Genomic DNA, 20,096 nt, shown 5'->3' on the forward strand with positions numbered 1-20,096 from the left:
GACAAGCTGCCTCCGTCGGGCACATAATGACCCTTCATTCAGGGCCACAAAAGGTCAACTTGCCCTCGCTGTGATTTTAATTATGGCCCCATTGTCAGGAACATGAAGAAGACACTGGTCCCTCTTTCTCTTCTCTCACAATAAGGCCTCCTGCTTCCTATTCGAGGAAGTGCCTTCTATGAGAAGCTCCTGAGTCTTTTAAACAACAATCAGAAAAAGGGTTTTCCATCGGAGAAAAAGGAAAGTTCTTATTTGCTCCTTCGAACACAAATCAGGGGTCAACAGGAAGCGTGTTTCTCTTTTATAGTCAGTGCATCTGCTTTTTGTTTTTGGTAGCGGGAGGGGTTTGAAATAAACATGGCTGGCAACACTGAGCCATATACACAAGCATATATAGTACATTTTTCACAAGGAATCACATTTTTAAGAACAACTAGGCATGATATCCCTATCCATTATGATACCTTACCTGGATAAATTATACAGTCCGTCCGTTTTCTGTGTGCTAACATCAACACTACCTGTTCTGTCATGTGGGCATGCTGGAAGATAACTTTGCGTTATTGCCTTGCACATTAGTCCACAGACGGTTCATTGGCAAACACACACACACACACAAACACACACCACCCTTTCTCTCCAAATCAACACATAAATCACCTCATGAAAAATCACTTTGGCCACCTGACGGCTGATGCGTTCACCGTAAAGCTAGCGTGAGAATATGACTCAAACCATTAACCCTCTGGCGTGTATACCATTGACCTTTAAGTAACATTTACCAGTCAGCTAGTGGCTTGGCTTGCCTCTCCCTGCGAGATGCTGCCGTGACGGACAGGTGAATGGTATGTGTGCCCGGGCCAAGTGCATTCTGACGGTTATACCCTGTCTCTCTCAGGTGGATTCCATGTTTAGAGAGTTCAGGACCTGCCTCGGAACCTTGATTAATGACTATCGCGTCCATTTCTGAAAAACGCTGGGCTGTTTGTTTTGGAGGCGACTGGAGACAGCTCACGTAGCTGGCCTAATATGGTTCCCACGATGCTGTGCGGATGAGACACTCCAATAGATACATTGGTATAAAAAGCAGCGTGCCTAAATTAATCATGAGTGTCCAGGATGTACATGAGGAAACTCCCCTTTTTTTCTGGCGTTAAATATGAGGCTGTTGCATCCTCAGATTTCATCCATTTTGATTATTGATTCATAAACTGCTAACCAGATGAAAAGCTTGTCGAGCTGTTTGTTATATTTAGTTGAAACATCTCCGGTGGGAGAGGGTTATTATTGATTTTAGATGAGTGCAGAGTCACAGGGCAATGTGACTCACTCTTTATTACGCTCTTGTTATTTTCCTCCTCTGCTGTCTTCATTGTGATTTGTGTTATGGAACGTGAACAGTCAGGAAATATATTTATGGAAAATAGACATTTATTTACAAAATAAACATGTTTTTACGATGAGATGCCTCTTCTATGACAATTCTGACAGTTTCTATATGTAAAAAAAAGAAAGAAAAACAAGGTTGAAAAAATGTAACCCTTAGCCCTTCAAGCGTTGGTCAAAGTAAAGTCTGAGGATTTAGCTTTTTAAATTCAAGGACTTAAGAATGCAATTCCTGCGCGCAAAGCTATCATTTGTATTGTGTCAAATAATTCGAACACTGAGGGGCGAGAGAGCGGAGGAGCTCCTTTTTCTACATGCACAATGAATTGAAAAAAAATAGAGTATACAGTATAGCGTACATATATGATGATTCTTTTTTCAAGAAAGCAAATATCTTCCTCATCATTTGCCACGTTTTAATATATGGAACACAGATCCCAAACCAGCCGAGGCTGAGCAAATATCCTCTCAGATTAATTCAAAATAAGTAAATACACACAGAAATATTCTGCCAGGAAAACGGTGACGTGCACAGCAATAAGTACACTATTCAAGAAAACACAATTAACCATTTATACAAATGTGAGCACCTTCTATATATGTGTTGCCTGATTTGCTTTTACTCTAATGAATGATATACAGCATGAAACAGTCTTTTCATAATCAGGTAAATCCGTTTGTCCATCGTGTTCATTCCAAAAAAAACGCTGGACCATTAGTATACATGCAATTATGGCTAACCACGGTGTTATCCCGGTGATAGAATTTACATGAGCTGTGTGGACAATAAATGCCTAAATACTTAACGGCATCTCACCCAACAATAGAGGAAATTTGCACTCGACTGAATGCAGCTAAAGTTAAATGTTAAGTTTCCCTTATTATCAAGTGAACAAACTTCATTACTGGAATAAATCAAACCACAGTTGCCATAAAACAAGCACATTTTTATGTGAGGGGAAAAAAGAGAGAATTTCCAGTGGTAATATGTTAATCAGCGATGAGATTTATTCTTAAATCTGACCTTGTATATATACCGTATATATATATTTTTTTATTTTTATTTAATTCTTAATCACTAACTGACTGATTGCACCATTTCTTCCATCTCTTGAATTGTTGTTGTGTATTCGTTTTTGTTCATTTGTAATATTGTTTACTTAACAGTATTTTTAATGTTTTAGTTTTTAGTGAATGTTGTACTTGGAGAGCAATGGTTGCCGAAGTCAAATTCCTTGTTTGTTTACGCAAACCTGGCCAATAAAGCTGATTCTGATTCTGAGAGACCTTTTAGCTGGTATGGTTGGCAACATGGATGCATGATGGGTAATTAACAGTTTAGGATTTGCACAGTGTGCTGCTGCTACCTTCACTGCTCGAGATGAAACAATGAGGGTGTTCACAGAAAAACAAAGTGATTTCTCAAAGTGGTTTGGTGCTCTGTGGTAAGATTTTTTCAAATCAGTTTCTTTTGGGTACTTGTTTAGAATTTATTTTACAAGGCATTTATTTCTTCAGTTTTCTTTTTCAGACTGAGATTAATGGTGGACAAACTTCACATAGCCACATGAACTGTATAAGTGCAAAAATACAGCAAAAGCGGTTAAATCTAAATTACAAAAACTTTCCTCAAAGGTTCTACTTAACAAATGAATGTAAATACTAATCAGTATTATACTGTATATACGCTTTACCGTGTAGAATGTGCTAGCCCAAATAACATAGGCTTATATGTTAATTTGATAGCATTGATTGATTTCCAATTTATTTTTTAAATCTATTTTACTTAGACACCAAAGGACCTACAAACATAAACATCCAGTCTGTGCAGTGGGATTCAGAGGATTTAAAAGATTATTATTACTAAATATTCCCCCTCAGGGCAACCCTTAAATATGCCAAATATACATGTAAAATGAATTACTACATCATATACATTTGTATTTGTTGTTATGTACAGTTAAAGGCACAAACAAATGTATATTCGAAAATATTTGCCATCATCATGGCCTGTTGTTTTTTCCCTTTATGGAAGTAGGATGAGAGGCGAGGCATGAAGCAAACATATGGATATAAGAGGCAAAAATGTTTTTTTTTTAAAGCATTCAGAAACAAGAATCACAATGGAGCCGTAAGGTAACATGAGGTGTAAAATATAGCCTGAAAGTGTCATGTATTAAATAAAGTTCTTATGTTTTACTTCTTTTTATTTTTTATTGCTGCTTGCTTTATCATTAGGGCTGACAAAGACAGTGGAACTCCATGGAGGTGCATGGATGAGACGATCCTCCTGTTGTTGCTGCCGAATCTGCACATGGCAGCAGCAGCAGCTAGAGGTGAGCGCGCAAAAAGACATCACCATCACAACACAAATAACAGTAACAGACAGCGGCGCGCGTGTGTGTGCTCCTGCCCCTTGCCCCCATCATTTGAAATGCAGCCTATCATCATCTTATTGAAGGGTCATGTAGATAAGGATCACTGGGGCGGCATCAGAGGCAGGTGTCCCCATGGTAGGCAGGCACCATAGCACGCTGCCAGCACCCCAGCATAACTCTCAGCTTCCTGCTGAGGCAATCCGGGGAGAGAGGCCGGCTTGGAGCTCCTCTGCTTTGGTCTGGTCTGTGTGGGGGCTCAGCTTTTTTGGAGGGCCCCGAACTGCAGGGTGCCTCCTTATTCCACCGGCTGCCTTAACAACTCACACGCACTGGATGCGAACCAGAAATGCCGATTCCCTTTCCCCCCCCTTCCCACCCCGCTCCCTCACACTGCTGGCTGGGCTCTAGCCAAGCTGACACACAAACACTGCCTTCACCTCAGCCCAGATATAAAAGCACATCAGTGATCATTGAGCGGAATAGTCTGCTTTCATGGTGTTGCCTGGTTGTAGGATGCGTTGGTAGGCAGATTCACACAACCCCTTTGGTGCTATACACCGTGTGCACATAATTCCTCATCATCACCATTGCTGTTTGACAACACAGCACAGAGCAGATACAGAAAGAATTACTGTCATAATATTTGTATTTATGCATCTATAAAAGCATGATGACATGAAACTATTTTTTTTTTGTAATCAGCTATTCTCTGTCTCCTTTTGATCTTAGAGTGATTTATTTGGCTTGAAAGGAGCCAACCATGTTGCAACAGAGTGTAAGTGTCACCTGCTGGATGTATGTTTCAGTTCCATGCACCTGCAGTTACATATAGCAACAAAAAAAAGGAAAAAAAGAATTCATTGTTCATTTTGTGATTGCTCCATCAAATATAATAGCAACTGCATTTCCTGGGCTGATGAGATAAGGTTACTGAATCATCGCTGCTGAGCTCATCATCGACACGCACGCACACACACAAACACACACAGACAGACAAAAAAACACACACACGCAGGCACACACGCACGCGCACACAGCTGAAGCAGGTTCCCCCACCTATATAATGCCTTTATATAGGCCTACTACAATTCAGGTGGGAAACTGCATTTTTTATGTGTTATTATTTTTGTCTTGATCTCTTTTTAACCTGCTTTTACTCAAAGGGAATTTTTCAATATTTAGCATTTTAGCGCTTTTCTCTTTTATGTTCCATTAAAAAAATAACGTAATTGTTAATTAAGAGAAATTCACTAAATCAAAAATGTCTAATGGGCTTCAAAGAATGACTGGCGTGCAGGTAAAATAAACAAAAGCAGGGATCAAACACAAAATATGGTTTTGTAGACATAGCCTGTGAAGGATATCTTTTAATTTCATGTGGTTGAATTCTACCTTCCTCACAATTTTTTTTTATTATTATTACTATTAACTAAACCCACACGAAAGTAGCCTATACACACTATAATTGCATGACTGTGTGTGTGTGTGTGTGTGTGTGAGAGTGTGTGTGTATTTGTCTTTATTTGTGTGAAGATATTAGACACAGAACTGGAGCATCCAAAATCTGCATCAGTTATATTTGTGTCTGCCAATTCAGGAGAATAGAGAAAATAAATAATAAAGTCTTTGCTTCAGCCAGTGAGGAATTCAGGTTAGTCCCAGAGGACATCACACCTGTCAAGAAGGCAGGATGCAATATAACACCATCCATCCCCTAAAAAATAAAAAATACATCTAAGGAAACATTATCTAATGAAAAAATAGATCTAAAGGAACTGACAAAGCAGATAAAATTGGAAAACAAGCTGAGAGTAATGGCTTTTATTCTGCCTTCATAGGCCTCTGGTATTTAGTGAGAGAGAGAGAGAGAGAGAGAGAGAGAGAGAGAGAGAGAGAGAGAGAGAGAGAGACACACAAGTAATATAATGTTCATAATGTATATAATTTTCATAATGTGTATAATTGTCATATGTGTTTTGTCTGATTTATTTGACTTATTGTATCTTACTGATACTTTGCTTTGGCAACATTGTTTTTCTATTTTAAACTTTCATGCCAATAAAGCCAATTTGAATTGAATTGAATTGAATTGAATTGAGAGAGAGAGAGAGAGAGAGAGAGAGAGAGAGAGAGAGAGAGAGAGAGAGAGAGAGAGAGAGAGAGAGCGAGAGAGAAACAAAAACAAACTAGGTTATGGAGCCTGAATGTGAACGATGGGTTTAGAAAAAATAGAAAAATAAAACTTTATTTTAAGGTAGGCTACAGTGTTAACTTAATTTCTGGCCCCAGTCAGTGTGACAGCAGCAGACCTGTCGGGATTGTGGAGTCAAAACTAGTTGCTAACAGCCTCAGGAAGTACCTCTTCTTTTCCTTTTTTTTCTCTTCCACCAGGAGACCGCCCATATGTGCGTTTAATCCACATTTGCTAGCAACTCCTATCTTCCTCCTATTTTACCATCACTACTGTCCTGCTACCCCAAACTGCCTTTTTCCTCCTCACATGCTTTCCGCTGCAGTCGTCCTCCGCCGGCTTCCTCCAGTCTCTCTCTTTCTCTCCCCCTCCCCTTTCCCTCTCGCTCTCTCTCTTTTTTTCCTCCTATTTATGAAAACGTCACTTCAAGTCCCTCCCTGTTTGAATCTCATTAGTTTCTTGTGTGTTTCTCCCTGTCAATAATCCTGAATCCAGACTCTCTCTATTTCCATCCCTCTCTATCTGTCAATCAGCGCCGCCTTTGAACTGAAAACCACTCCGACCAACTTCAACTCACTCAATCCGAGCGGCTCGGCTCCTTCTCCGGCTTCCTTTTTCTGCCAAGATTCCCCCTTCTTTTTTAGTTTTGTACCAACCCGCCAGAGCTTTGGGAAACGCCAATACAGACAGACCCCCCTAAAAACTTCAACTGGGACTTTTCTCGATCGCCGAGATCAAGGTTCTTTCTTTTTTTTTTTTTTTTGTAAGAAACAAGAAAAACTTCGCTCCTTACAAACAAAAATATTTTTGCACGGGACAAAATGCCGCAGCTCAACGGCGGTGGAGGGGACGATCTGGGCGCAAACGATGAAATGATTTCCTTCAAAGACGAAGGGGAGCAGGAAGAGAAAATTTCGGAGACCTCGGCAGAAAGGGATTTAGCCGACGTCAAATCTTCTCTTGTAAACGAGTCGGAAACGAATCAAAACAGTTCGTCGGATTCTGAGGTAAGTTGCCGATTTTTCCAACACGGGGATCGATCCTTCCCCCCGGCTCTTGTTAAGTTACGGGGCCTGCATTTGTGACATGTTAAAACCCTGATAGACTTGAAATAGAAAGTTTACTATCGCCCTCATCGACCCGCTGTCTGTTAACTTTAACGCAATCCCTGTCTTTCATTGCATTTCAAGGCGGAAAGACGGCCTCCGCCTAGATCTGAAAGTTTCAGAGACAAAACAAGAGAAAGTTTAGAGGAGGGTGAGTTTCTGCTTTATTGTTCCACTGATTTTGTAATATTAATCCATATTGTTTGTGCACAATGACATAGCCTGTACATGTGCCTGACGGAACGGGGGCTCTCCCACCCCGTAACCCTCGTAATGCATTTTATTTTAGTGGGAGAATAAAACAAAGTTTTCAAGGCCACTTTATTAAAAAACTTTTCTTCTTCTCTCCCCCCACACCCCCCTCTACCTCCCCCTCCTCCCCCCCGCCATGTTAGCTGCGAAAAGGCAAGATGGAGGGCTGTTCAAGAGCCCACCGTACCCGGGCTATCCATTTATAATGATCCCCGATCTCACAAGCCCCTACCTTCCCAATGGATCACTTTCTCCAACAGCACGCACAGTAAGTTCATTTATTTACAAACTGTCTGTGCACACAAACACACTCACAGTCCTCTCACAACAACACACGCGGGCTCAAGAGGAGACACGGGAGCGCTGTCACCCAGAGGTGCAGCCGCCGATAAAAATGTAGAGCCAAGTTTTTTGCAACTCCTCCTGAAGTGTACAGTACAATGGCATGCACGTCCGCCTGCAGCTCCCAGCCCCAGTGTTTGTCTAGGACAGCCGCTAGCATGCTAACGGTGCTAAGAGCCACACATCAACTGCAATGAAAAAAGGATATTAATGTGGTTTAAATGACAGACAATATTATTATTATTTTTGCATGCTCCCTGAGTTTCCCCACATTTTAACATGCACGAAAAAAAAGAAGAATTATAATCATTAATAATATAATAATAACTGTATTATTGTTGTTATTATTATTGTCACGTTATTACCGTGCAGGTGCAGCTGTTTTTTTTTCCAGCCACAAGTGCATGTTTTTTTAACCCACTGAATAATGCAGTTGGCTCGTGTTTGCACAGCCTCATCAAACATGCCCTTTTTTCCAAACGCAAGCTGCATGAGCATTGAGACCCTCACACTGACTTTTCTGACGCACTGCAAAAGCAACGCAAAAGCACACAAACAAAAATCGATATGCAAATGAGCCTTACACTGTGATTTGCATGTGTCAAAAACGTGACTGCAAAAAGGTGCATGCGTTCAAAATTGATGGCTTTTTAATTCAAATTTTTTTGGTATATTTTTTTCTTATTGATATATTTATAGGCTATATATTTTTTTTAAAAGTGTGATTAATTGAATAGAAATTATCGTGCAACAATATGCTCAGCCCTGCACACGCACCACCTTTTCTATTCTAATGAGGAATCCACTGCCTTAAAAAAAAATAGAAAAGCAAAAAAAAAAGCATGTGCAATGTAAACCCATATTTATAAATAAATTCATGTTATTTAGACACAATCAGCCGTGCTATAATTATGCACACTTACTCATTTGCTCAGCACCTCGCTGGGTCCCACTGGGCAAACGCCGATCCTTAAGTGGAATAATTTTTCTCAAAACCATGGGTGTTTTTTTGCCCCCCTATTTTAAACGGTTGCAATTACAAGTCTGCACTTTAGGACCTGTCATCTCATTTTACAAGGTTAAGGCAAAGACCACGCATTAGGAAATACAACCCCTCTCTCCCTCCACCACCTCAGCTCTCTCGCTCACCAAACTGATATTTGTTACCTCAATTGTTTCTGTTGTTGTTGTTGTGCGCTCACTTGTGTACACCTTGAAAATAAATGCACATCTGACACATTATACCTCCTTTTGTATTTGACACAATTCATTTTTGCCTTTTGAGTTCAACACCATCACCCAGGAATTATTTTTGCTGTTTACACAATCCTCTCTACCTGTGTGTGTGTGTGTGTGTGTGTGTGTGTGTGTGTGTGTGTGTGTGTGTGTGTGTGTGTGTGTGTGTGTGTGTGTGTGTTTGTTTTACAATATAAAAAATTTGATCTTGCCCGGCATATGCACATATGAGAACATTTTGCAATCATCCCTCTTAGTCATCCAGCCTTGTTAATGCTACTGGGCCGGTATGTTGGAATTAGTCATTTTTCTCATCATCAGTGCTAACATAAACACGCGTTCACAACAACGCACATGATTTGAACTGAGGAACTTCCTTGTCTCTCGGTGGCAGAGGTTTTGTACTTTTTCCTTGTGTGTCTCTCTCTCTCTCTCTCTCTCTCTCTTTGTCTCTCTCTTTCACACACAGTGCTGCGTCCTGTACTGGGCCACGCAGCGCTCAATTCATTTTCATTGCATTGTGCTTATGCAGCAGTCAAGAAAGCAGTAAATTGTGTAGCATGGCTGGAGGATGCTGCGGTAGGACAGTGTTGACCTTTGCTCTCTTAATTCCACCCCTGAAACACTATTTTCAGACATGATTCCTAAAAAGGGAGGATCTGCTTCTGTTTTGGTTTGTTCTTTAAATACACCTTTTTTGATTTGTTACCTGTCGCCTAGTTTCCCTTCTGCGCCACTTCAGATAAAAGTCAAGGCGCAATCCAAAAGCCACTGCTGATTATTGAAAAGGTCCTTTATTATTATTATTATTATTATTATTATTATTATTATTATTATTATTATTATTATTATTATTATTATTATTATTATTATTATTATTATTATTGATGTTATTATTATTATACTACAGCTAAATTCCCTGATCTACCTGCATTGTGATTGTGGCGGTGATCCTCCTTCCGTACAGCTTTGGCCCCCACTGTCTGCGGCGCCCCGTGTGTCCAGCCATTAGAGCTTTGAAGTCAGCGGTCGCTGTAATATAAATGTATTAGACTTAAAGCTGGCATAAATAATTCACCTGGACATTGATTAGCTGTCTTGCTCCCTAACATGTCACGTGTGGCTCTGAATGTGACTGCGAGTGAGTAGTATCATTATTGGAATGAGACTTTCTCTGTCTTGTCACGAAAAGGCTTTGATTCTCGCTGCTTTTCCCTTCATTTTCCTTCCTCTGCTCCCCCCCTAGGTTTTTGGGGCGATGCTGTGCTTTTATTTCAAGGAGGTGGATTTTGACGTCTTGGCTTTTTTTTAAAACTTTGTATTATTATTTTTTTTTATTTAGTATTTAAATGATTTTGAAATTTGAGAATTTTTGGGGTATTTCTTGATGGATCAATTTAGATTTTTTTTCTTCTGTTTTCAAGGCATGAATACTGATCTCTCTGGACATTTGACCTTGTTTCCGTGATATTTTATTTTCTTCTTTACATAACTTGATGGACGGGAAAAAAAATTATAAAAATCCTGCATGTGGCGGTTATCGTAATTTGTCTGACCTCTGGGAGCCATAATCAGTGAGAATTTGTTTTTCCTAACCACCTAAGTCCAAGGAAAGGAGGGCTCCCAATTTAGAATGATTTAGCAATTTTGACATGACGTTGTGCCCGGGCTTTAAAAGCCTTCCACTCCTCCTCTCGTCTCCCTCCTCCCCAAACCTCACACATATAGGCCTCTGCTGGATCACTGGGTCCAGGTCCAATTGGAGAAGTTGGCCTGCCCAGTTCACCCTGGCTTTTTGTCTACCTTTTGTGTTTCCTGCCGATGCTGACTCAGGTCTGGTGAAATAAGGCGCGCGGGTTGACTCCGGCGCTGTGGGCTAACACACCACACACCTCAACAGATTCTGGAGATAGGGCAGGGGGCTCAGAGAGGCATAGAGAGAGAGAGAGAGGGTGAGAGAGGGATCTGGGCGGCCGGTTTTTCTCCTGCAACCGTGGGCTTGCAGGGCCGTAAATCCGCTGGCTTTATTTACTGCCTCTCGGACTTATGAATGTTAAGATATTTGACGCCACCCCTTGGCCCCATAATTCTCCAAGCCCGGAGACTTTTGGCGGACGTTTTGAGTTTCGACGTATAATTACGAGTTAGTTTTTTTTAAAAGAACCCAGGAAAAGTGGAGGTGGGGGCAGAAGGGAGGAGGAGGGGGAGGGAGGGAGGGAGGGATGAAAACGCAACACCAGCAAGCATCCACTGCTGTGTTTAGAGTGAAAAAAAGACATTCCCAGAACCCGTGGCGATTCTACCACTAAGACGGTGGAAAAGGCTTTGTGTGGATGAAACAATAGCTTTTTCTACCCTTTTCTGCCTCTTTGTTTCTGCTGTATTGTCGTGCCAGCATTGCTCACGCTGCCGCAGATTCACCTTTTAAAAAACAAAACAAAACAGCAATGATAAATCCACTTTCATACAGGCTGACTTCTTCCTTTATCATTTATATTTTGGGAAAGAAATAAGGTAGGATTTTCTGCTCCAGATTATTGTAATGAACATGCGGACGTGAATGCAACACCACCAGCCTTTTGTGCCCACGTGTGCACATCGCCGTGGCCTTATCTGTTATAATTGACACAGACAGACAGTATCTTTTCGTGAACGTGGCAACAGCATAAGCCTAACAATGGTATATCATATGGATTATGTGTGTTAGGCTGCTGTTAATGGATTTTTGGCTGTGACAAGAGGAAAGATAGTTTAATGCGGATTTAAGGGACAGGGCCCACACCTTATCAAATTGGCTTTACATGTTAATAGGGTCTAATTGGTGTCCGCGGGGGGTTTTGTGGCACAACGCGGCCACATTTGGTGCCTCTAGCCCCAAAATGCACTTCTGAATTTAGTTGGAAGGTTGCGCTCCTTTTGTCTTGCAAATCACTTTTGTTTACAAAGTATTGCGGAAGCGGCTCTCTCTCTCCCTCCCACTACTCCTTTTTGTTCTCCATCTCTTCCTCTCTCTCTCTCTGCTGTGTCTCTCATCCTATGCGAGGAGGGGGGAAAGAAAAGGTCCTTATTTTTCGTCGTCTCAATAAACAGTCATAAAAAGCACAATCTGCTTTGGATTTGAGGAGTTAAGTTAGAGAAAGAGGAGGAGGGGGGTTGGGAAGCAAAGTTTGGCACCATTAAACTAAAATTGGGGCCTGCTAGACATTAGCGGTGCACAGCACATTCTCGGAGCTTAATTAGTCCAAACTGTAATTGTTCATGGTCTGCCAATAGGAGTAATGCTCGGGAAAAGTGGAGTTGCACTAAATCGGCCCGGGGTTTTTAAAACAATAAATCACTCGCATATTTGTGCCGTGATTCAGATGGAGGCTCGACCTCTCCCATCTCGACATGTGGTAAATTGTAAAGTCAATGAATCGCAGATGTAGGGGTGTGGGGGGGAGGGGGTGTGATGGTGGGGGAGCTCAGAAAGAGAGGGAGAGGCGAGTACAGTCGGGTTTTGTTGGTGCCTGGTGAATGAATGGAAAAGATTTGTGCAGTAAATATTTACTCAGGAGATATATATATATATATGTTTTTTTCTTTCTTTCTCTCACAGCCAGCAGGGCTTAATTGTCTAATGCTGATGATATTGGCAGGCTGAGCATTGCGAGAGCTTACGTGCTCGTCGATCTGCCACACTGCGTGAAACACCACAGAGGCAACAAAAAAAAACCAGTCAGTTTGTGAGTGTGTTTCTAATCAGCTTTTTAACTAGTGCAGAGGGAGTAGTGGTTCCCTGGTGGCAGCGTGAGCTGGGATTGGGTGTAGCTAACGTTCAGCTGCAGTCAAGTCTGGTTTGGGGCTGAACCTTTTTCTAATTAAATCATTGACTTCATTGTTTTTAATGTAATCACAACTAATCTGGTGCCTAATTTTGACTTCAATGTAACAGATTATGCCTGTTATTCACTAAGTCAGAGCACTGCCTGAATATTTTTTTTAGGTAAAGCTAATTATTTTCAGAATGGATAAAATCCATTTTCACCTACTCCTGTATCCTTCCTTGTTTCTGTCAGTGAGCCACCACACTCTGCTTTTCTGTGCCTGAGCAAAGAAAAAAAAGGCATTAGTTTAGCAGCTGTGCACTGGTGCCCCCCCACAGCCCCCACTGTACCCCCCTCTCTTCTCTCCCAGCAGCACTCCCCCCCTGCTCCCTCTTTCTCCCATGCATTTCTATAGAGCTCAACACAAAGATAGTACTGTACATCTGGAATGCAACTTTTGTCATCTGTTAAATATAGGCTATAGCTCTGCTCCTGGCCCACAGGCCTTGGGGCTCCCTCAAACATGGAAATTAAATTATTCTGTGTGTGCGTGCATGTAGCCACCGGTTAAATTTGTATCCGCATACGGAGCATGTTGCTTTATTTTTATTTACTGTTTTTCCTTGGTAGACAGCACATCCTGCACTCCCTGGAACCGCTGGCATGTTCACTTTTAATTCCCACAGCAGTCCAAAAATATGGACAGAACCCGATATTCATATTATATACCATTGTCTCAGTAAAAAATGTGCATCTTGGAATCAGTTTTTTTATTCTTGAAGGACAATGCATAGCTGATCCTTTCATCACTGTTCAGTGGTAACCATCACCAATGCACATGTTGACAGTGTTGATTGGTAGAATTTGAAGCCTCCTCTTACTTTTTTCCAGCCAATACAGTGAACTTCCAAGGAGCTGTTTCAAAATACAGACTTATTCGAAATTGTGATAAGATAATTTGAAGTGTCAGCTGGAGATTTGAGATTTGATTGACTTTGCTGCATCAGGCTGCAAAGATATGGATATAATGACTATTGATCTGTTTAGATATGAGGGTTTACGGTTAGGATTAGCGAGAGATGATTACCTAGAATTGGTATTTCTCACATAGTGTCGTAATTACAAAACCATTGGAAATGTAATTTTTTTCTGGCAAGACAGTTGGTATGTCGAAGAACATTTCAAGTATTTAGTCCTGCGGAGCTCTAAATGTGCATCTGAACATAATATTATTTTTTTTTACCAGTGCATTTTTGATTGAGGGGAAGAAATCCACAGAATGTCAAATGCGGATTTTTTTTAGCTCAGGTATTGCTCCAAAAATACTTTTGGTGTGTGCGTTTTTTCTTTCTTTCTTTTACGTTTTTTCCTGGCCTGAATGTGCATGTTTCTGTAACTTCATTCATAATGGGACCAGAGTGCTCCAGTAGCCAAATGAGTTCACCAGTAGCGGAGTGGGAGGGGAGAGCACTGGGCGAGAGGGGCTGGATAGAAGCGGGAAATGTGTGTTAAGACTGGGTGAGTGTGTGTGTGTGTCTGTGTGTGTGTGTGTGTGTGTGTGTTAGTAGAGGGGGGATGAAGGGGCGACAGTGCAGTGGGGGGGAGGGGGGGAGGGGGCTGGGGGTCGGACGCACAAAAGCCGCCTGAATAGAGCGCATAATTGCTGTTAATGCCAGGGCAATGAGAGCAGCGACAGTTCCTGGTTAGATGTCCAAACAATGGTGCCCCTAGGCTTCACATTTATCTTCCCATTTAAAAAAAAACAAAAAAAAAGTGTAAACCTAACCCCAGCCGGGATTTTTTGCAGAGTGGAACACACATTGGGAACAGGCAAGTTTCAGTTTTCAACCACGCGTGACGAGCAGGCATGTGTTCATGTGTGTGGTTTCTGCCTCTGAATCAGACCCGGTCAACCCCCCCACCCACACACACACACACACACACACACACACACACACACACACACACACACACACACACACCATTCTCCCTCCAGGTTGCTCTCTGCGCTTACCACCCTCGTCGTCATCCAAAAATTAGCCTTAAAAGCTCTGTGTGAGAGGGCCGCTGTGCTGTGACGTGGGAGGAATTCTGGTGGTGCCAGCCTTCTGTTTGGATTGCGGAGTGTGTTTTGGAAAGGGTCAAAGTGCACCAGAGCTGACATGCTTTTCGTTGAGAAAGGAGCTTCCCCTTTCACCCACCCCCCCGCATTTTTTTTTTTTTACAACAACTGATAGGGAGTGCTTGAGTCTCCACTGGAGTTTTATTTTTCTAAGCGTGTGTGTGTGTGTGTGTGTGTGTGTGTGTGTGTGTGCCTGCGTGCATGCATGCAGGGAGGAGGTGCCACACTGCCATCACAGCTCTTAATGATCATGTTTGGCTAGATAATGACTAGCCGTGCCAGTGTGCAGTGAACACCTGTGGTAGACCAGCCTTTTATGGATGTGGTAGAATGCTTTGGAACATACCACAGAAGAAGAATCTCATTCATGCTAATATCTTTTTGAAATCCATTTTATAATTATATTTTGCGCTACATGAATATTCAGACATTAGTGGTAGAAAATACAAAACAAACAAAGCAAATTATTGTATTTATTATTATCTTTGGTGTGGTAGTTAAAGCTCCTATGTTCATGTGCAATATTTAAATTCTTCTAACATGATATTAAATGTGATTAATAATATCCAACGATACTGTTATATGCATAGCATTATGTGAACTCAATAAAAATGTGCTTGGCTACATGCAGCATATTATGCAGACTCTGTTTTTCCAGCAGTCTTGTTTTTGTATCTCCTGTCTTAATGCAGTCAAGGGAATTTTCTGTATGCAGATAATCTGTTCGAAATGGCTCAGATGGGAAGTTGGCTCTTTTCCTTTCTTTGTGCTAAACACATAATGGAGGAGTTTAAGGTGATACAACTCCAGTCAATGTATCTTTAATCTACTAATTAAACTTTTAATTGTAGCAGGATAAGCTCCAAGTAGTGTGTGTGTGTGTGTGTGCGTGTGTGTGTGTGTGTGTGTGTGTGTGATTGCGTGTGTGTGTGTGTGTGATTGGGTGTGTGTGTGTTTGGAAAGCAGCGAGAGAGTTCACTAATGAGGTGATCGTCTGCCTGTTTGCCGTTAAAGGTGGTGGATTCATAACTGCCTGCGAAAAGGTGAGGGAGGTTTGAGAGTGCTGACAGAAATAAATTCATCTACTAATCTGCGGATTATAGTGGGATTTGGGGGGGAAATGTTGGCAAGATTACTTAAAAATGCACAAGGCTAATAAAATGTAACCCCTTTACACTAGCGTGCCCTGTGGAACAACGTTAGATTCCTTTCTGCTTCTTTTTTTTTTTAATTGATGAACCAATTCCAGTGGAAAACAGATTAAGAGTAAATTCCCATGTTAGCTCCTAAACCAGCTGTTACAAACCTATTTACCCACAATATTAATACGCCTCTTGTAGAGAGACAGCTGTCAACTTGTGCACAGCACTAGATAACATTTCATGTGAACAGCTTGTCACATCCACACATGGCCTGCGCTTAGCACGTACGCATTGAATTGCCAACCAATGTGCAGGTAATGGTGTATGATGTATGTAACATGCATGGCACTGAAACTCAAATAATTTGTGTTTCAGCACAATTTTACCTTAAAAAAATTCAAATCATCCCCTCCCCCACACAGTTCTTAGTATTATTTATTCATACCACTTTAGAGGTCGGCGTGTCCGCAGTGTTCAGGGTCAATTCCAAAAGTGAACAGATTGACTCATGGCTCTAAGTGAATTGTCAATAGCCTCCCTCCCTTCAAGGGTCAGAGTGAATGGAGTGTCTTGTTTGGACAACTGTCCCGAGGTGAGATGAGTGGCCTTCATCATCCAGTCAGGAGGGAGGAACTGGCAGACTGACGGACAGGGGAATCAAGTGAACTGGCAGACCAACAGATAGGCAAGAGGGAACGTGGCACAGTTGGAAAACAATATAATCTAGTCATGCTGAAATTACAGTTGGATTGTAACAATGACACGCAGTTCACTGTCGTTGGCAGCATTGTTGGTGTCCACGGCGGAGGCATTAACACAAGGAGGAAGTAATGTTTATAGTCTTCCTATAATAAAACCAGAGGCTGAATGACAGCTGATGGAGTGTCCCCCTGTGTTAAATATTAAATGTAAATTGGCTATGCACATGTTCCTGTACTTGAGTTTGCATACTTTGGCACGGGAATGCTCATAAGATGATTATTCTACATCCTGGTTTCTCTAATGGGTCTTGACTCCAAATGGGACACACAGGTCTTATTCCAACAGGTTCCCCTGTGGCAGTCCCTTTTCAAAACTGTTGGAGTGAGAGATTTAATTTGTTATTTGGGTTGGAAGCTACTTAGGTGGAGGAACGCCCGTCAAAGTCCCAAGTTTACACCACAAAATTCCAAAGTTTGTCTTTGCTGGATAAACAAGTAAGAAGATACTGGCCTGTAACTTTTTGGATCTCTTTTATATATATATGCAGTCTTGATTTATTGCGTTCTGCCATATTTGGCTGGCTGTAAACACCATAGCATTATTTAGAAGTTAAATAATTGATATGACGTCTTGTATTTGTATAATATACATGCATACTATAAAACATTTTGAGTGTCATAAATGTATTCCCAGTTAATTTACCTTGCTATCTATTGGCATGTAAGCCATGAATCTGAAACCTATTTAGTCATAATGAAAGTTAAGATTGGTGACTGGCATCACTCAGCGGGGGTGGCCTTTGTGTCATATGATGCACGTCACGATGCCCTTTAGAACCAGGACACTCTTTATCTCCTCTTAACTGCCTCTTTTATCTTTATTGGCTGCCACACTTTGCATTTTTGAAATATCAATAAAGATAAATTCCCAGCTTCGTCATTACGGGTGGCGCCAAGTGGTTAAGATTTCAGGAGGGATCCTTTTTAGCGATGTTATGATTTTAGCTCTAATAGCTAATCTCTCCAACGTGTTAAGTAAGCGTGGACTAGCAGAAGTAGCCAGCACAGATTTGGAGCATTTCTTATAGATGAGTCCAGTTTTGCATGTCTATAAAAGCCCTTTGTCTGCTGTGGATGACCCTTGCTGTTGTAAGGCCTGTGTCTGTCTCTGCTCAGGCAGGCAGGCAGGCCTGCAGTGAGGATGCAGCAGCTGGCCGGGGCCCAGGCACAGGAATGCTGTGTGTGCTGTTTAAACAGTGGCTTGTCTCAGTGCAGGCCTGGAGGAGCTGAGGGAAGGAAGTTGCTGCATGTTTACATAGCTGAATTGTCCTTTGGGCCCCCCCAGTGTCTAATGCACTTCTGTTCAAACATTCACAAGTGTGGAGATGACCCCCACTGATGCCGGTGTTCACAGCTCTGCCTTCACCATGCCTCTCTGCTCTCTGTCTGAATGTGTGTTTGTGAACAATGAAACAGTGAACGACTGATAGCCACTACTTTCCTCCCTACTGTGGGTGTTTGCTGCTTTAACCTGGAGGCTTGGATGATAGATAAAAAAGTATTACAAGGCTCAATTTATCACGCCGAGACATAAGGGCAACACAAAGAGAGATACAGACATATGAAGAGATAGAAGGCACCTCATTGCTCTAACCAATGTCCTGTCCAACAAGGAGTAAGACATTGACATACGATGGAGTCGTCAAGCTAATTGTTGTTTGAATTACATGTTATGATCCAATGACAAATCTCTCACACTCTTGCCACCAGAGCGGAAAATGGATCCGGGGATTGGCATGATCTTCGTGAGTGTGTAAACCCTGCTTCAACAAGATGGATAAATGCAATTATTGGGCAGACCTGGAGAGGGGAAAATCCATTTAAAGCCCGTAAAGCTAAGCAGGGGCCGTGGTTAATTCATTTGGCCAATTTACGGGTGATGTACGAGTGTCAGGGCACATTAGTCAGGCGGGGAGAGGTGAGTCTGTGTTTTGGCTCAGTGGGTTGGGTGGATGTGGGTGTGCTTCATGTAAAGATGCTCTTTGGATGCAGAGCAGTGTGCTTGAGACCTGGAAACCCCCCCCCCCATTTGCCATCTCAGCAGACAAAACAAATGGAGCCTGGACATGGAAATGACAAAAAGATGCACTGAGTGCACAGAGTGGGAGGAAAGCGGGATTGCTTTGCAAATGAGGTGGGGAAACGTGGCCGTGGTCCGCTGGGCGGCAGAGTGAGTACCAACATGCTTCACCATAGAGAGAGCTCAATCCGGACCTGTCGTCACACCTGCATCCTGCAAGTCAAATGACTGTTTTTTCTATATTTGGCAGTTGTGACCATGCTGTGACCACTAATAGTAATTAAATGCCCCAATAGAGCAACTTCATTTCTGGTTTTAGTGTCATCAAGTAGTTGTAATTTGCTTACTTTGTCTTTGACTTTATTTTCATGAAAGCTCTTCAGCTGCTCAAAGCTTCAACTCATTCCTGTCTTCATTTATTGTATACCTCATGGACAGTGGCATGTTAATCAACTATTCGAATTCACTGACATAAGATGGCTTCGCATGCCTAGTCTGTTACACAGCCATTGTCTCGCTGGAGCGAAACCACTCAACGGTTACACAAGCTGAGCGGTATGCAAAAACAGTGGTTAGAGCATAGCCGGGCGGGTGAGAGGCGTTGAGGTAAGCTTTGGTTTACAGCTCCAAGCCACAGTCTGAATCAGGGCAGGGTTTTTGCTATCAGACAGAGGAACATGAGAGGGGATGACCTCTCTCACCATGATGCCTATGCTTTTTAAGTGGTTGGGATCATGCTTAAGTGCCTCTTGGTTCTGTAGATTTGGATTGCTGCATGCATGCGTGTTTCGCAGTCTATGTCGGAGGCAGAGTGTTAGCATTTGTCACCTGACTGCCAGGCAGCCGGCCTCAGGAAACCAGAGTCAGTGTGAATGCTGAGGTTTGTCAAAGACAGGTGCCAGCGCTGCAGCTCATGCCTGCCGTATAGCAGCTGGGGCAAGACTGCAAGGCCCACAGTCAAGTGTGGGCAATTGGGGAGAGAGCATCAGCTAGAATTCCCTGTCCATGGGGGATCAAATAGGCGGGCCTCCTGCAGTCCTGGGGCTTAAGGCTGAAACATGCTGTATGCGCCTGTGCATGCACTTTTCTGCAGCCACTGGGTATATCGAACAAACTACCTGCACTCTTGTCTTTGCAATAGAGAGAAATGTTATTGTGCACTTAAATAAACTGTGAATACCAGTTATTTTAGTTTTAAGCACTGTTGTTTTAAAAAGGAAAATGCTTTAAAAACTGACTAGTGGTCACCAACAACCACTAGAGGCATGTAAACGGCCTTCAGTGTTAGAAATATTCCACTATTTAACATTTGTTGTCAAATTATATGGACAAGTAGAGCAATAAAATGCTTTTA

The 20,096-nt window shown here is 42.0% G+C and overlaps 1 protein-coding gene across 13 annotated transcripts in view; it reads left to right on the forward strand.

The window, feature by feature from the left end:
* The first annotated feature begins 6,344 nt into the window (after positions 1–6,344).
* Positions 6,345–20,096, forward strand: part of tcf7l2 (transcription factor 7 like 2) — an 88,006-nt gene continuing 74,254 nt past the window's right edge. For 6 of the 13 annotated variants that reach the window (XM_080049625.1, XM_080049633.1, XM_080049635.1 and 3 more), the window contains exons 1-3: positions 6,345–6,962; positions 7,146–7,212; positions 7,457–7,581. In XM_080049625.1, the coding sequence (XP_079905751.1) occupies positions 6,777–6,962; positions 7,146–7,212; positions 7,457–7,581 (378 nt within the window). In that variant the 5' untranslated portion in view covers positions 6,345–6,776. The remainder of the gene's footprint in view (positions 6,963–7,145; positions 7,213–7,456; positions 7,582–20,096) is intronic. The other 7 variants (XM_080049630.1, XM_080049636.1, XM_080049631.1 and 4 more) reach the window with 2 other exon arrangements.

The sequence above is a fragment of the Ammodytes marinus genome, assembly GCF_949987685.1.
Source record: "Ammodytes marinus genome assembly, chromosome: 20".
NCBI classification, from domain to species: domain Eukaryota; kingdom Metazoa; phylum Chordata; class Actinopteri; order Uranoscopiformes; family Ammodytidae; genus Ammodytes; species Ammodytes marinus.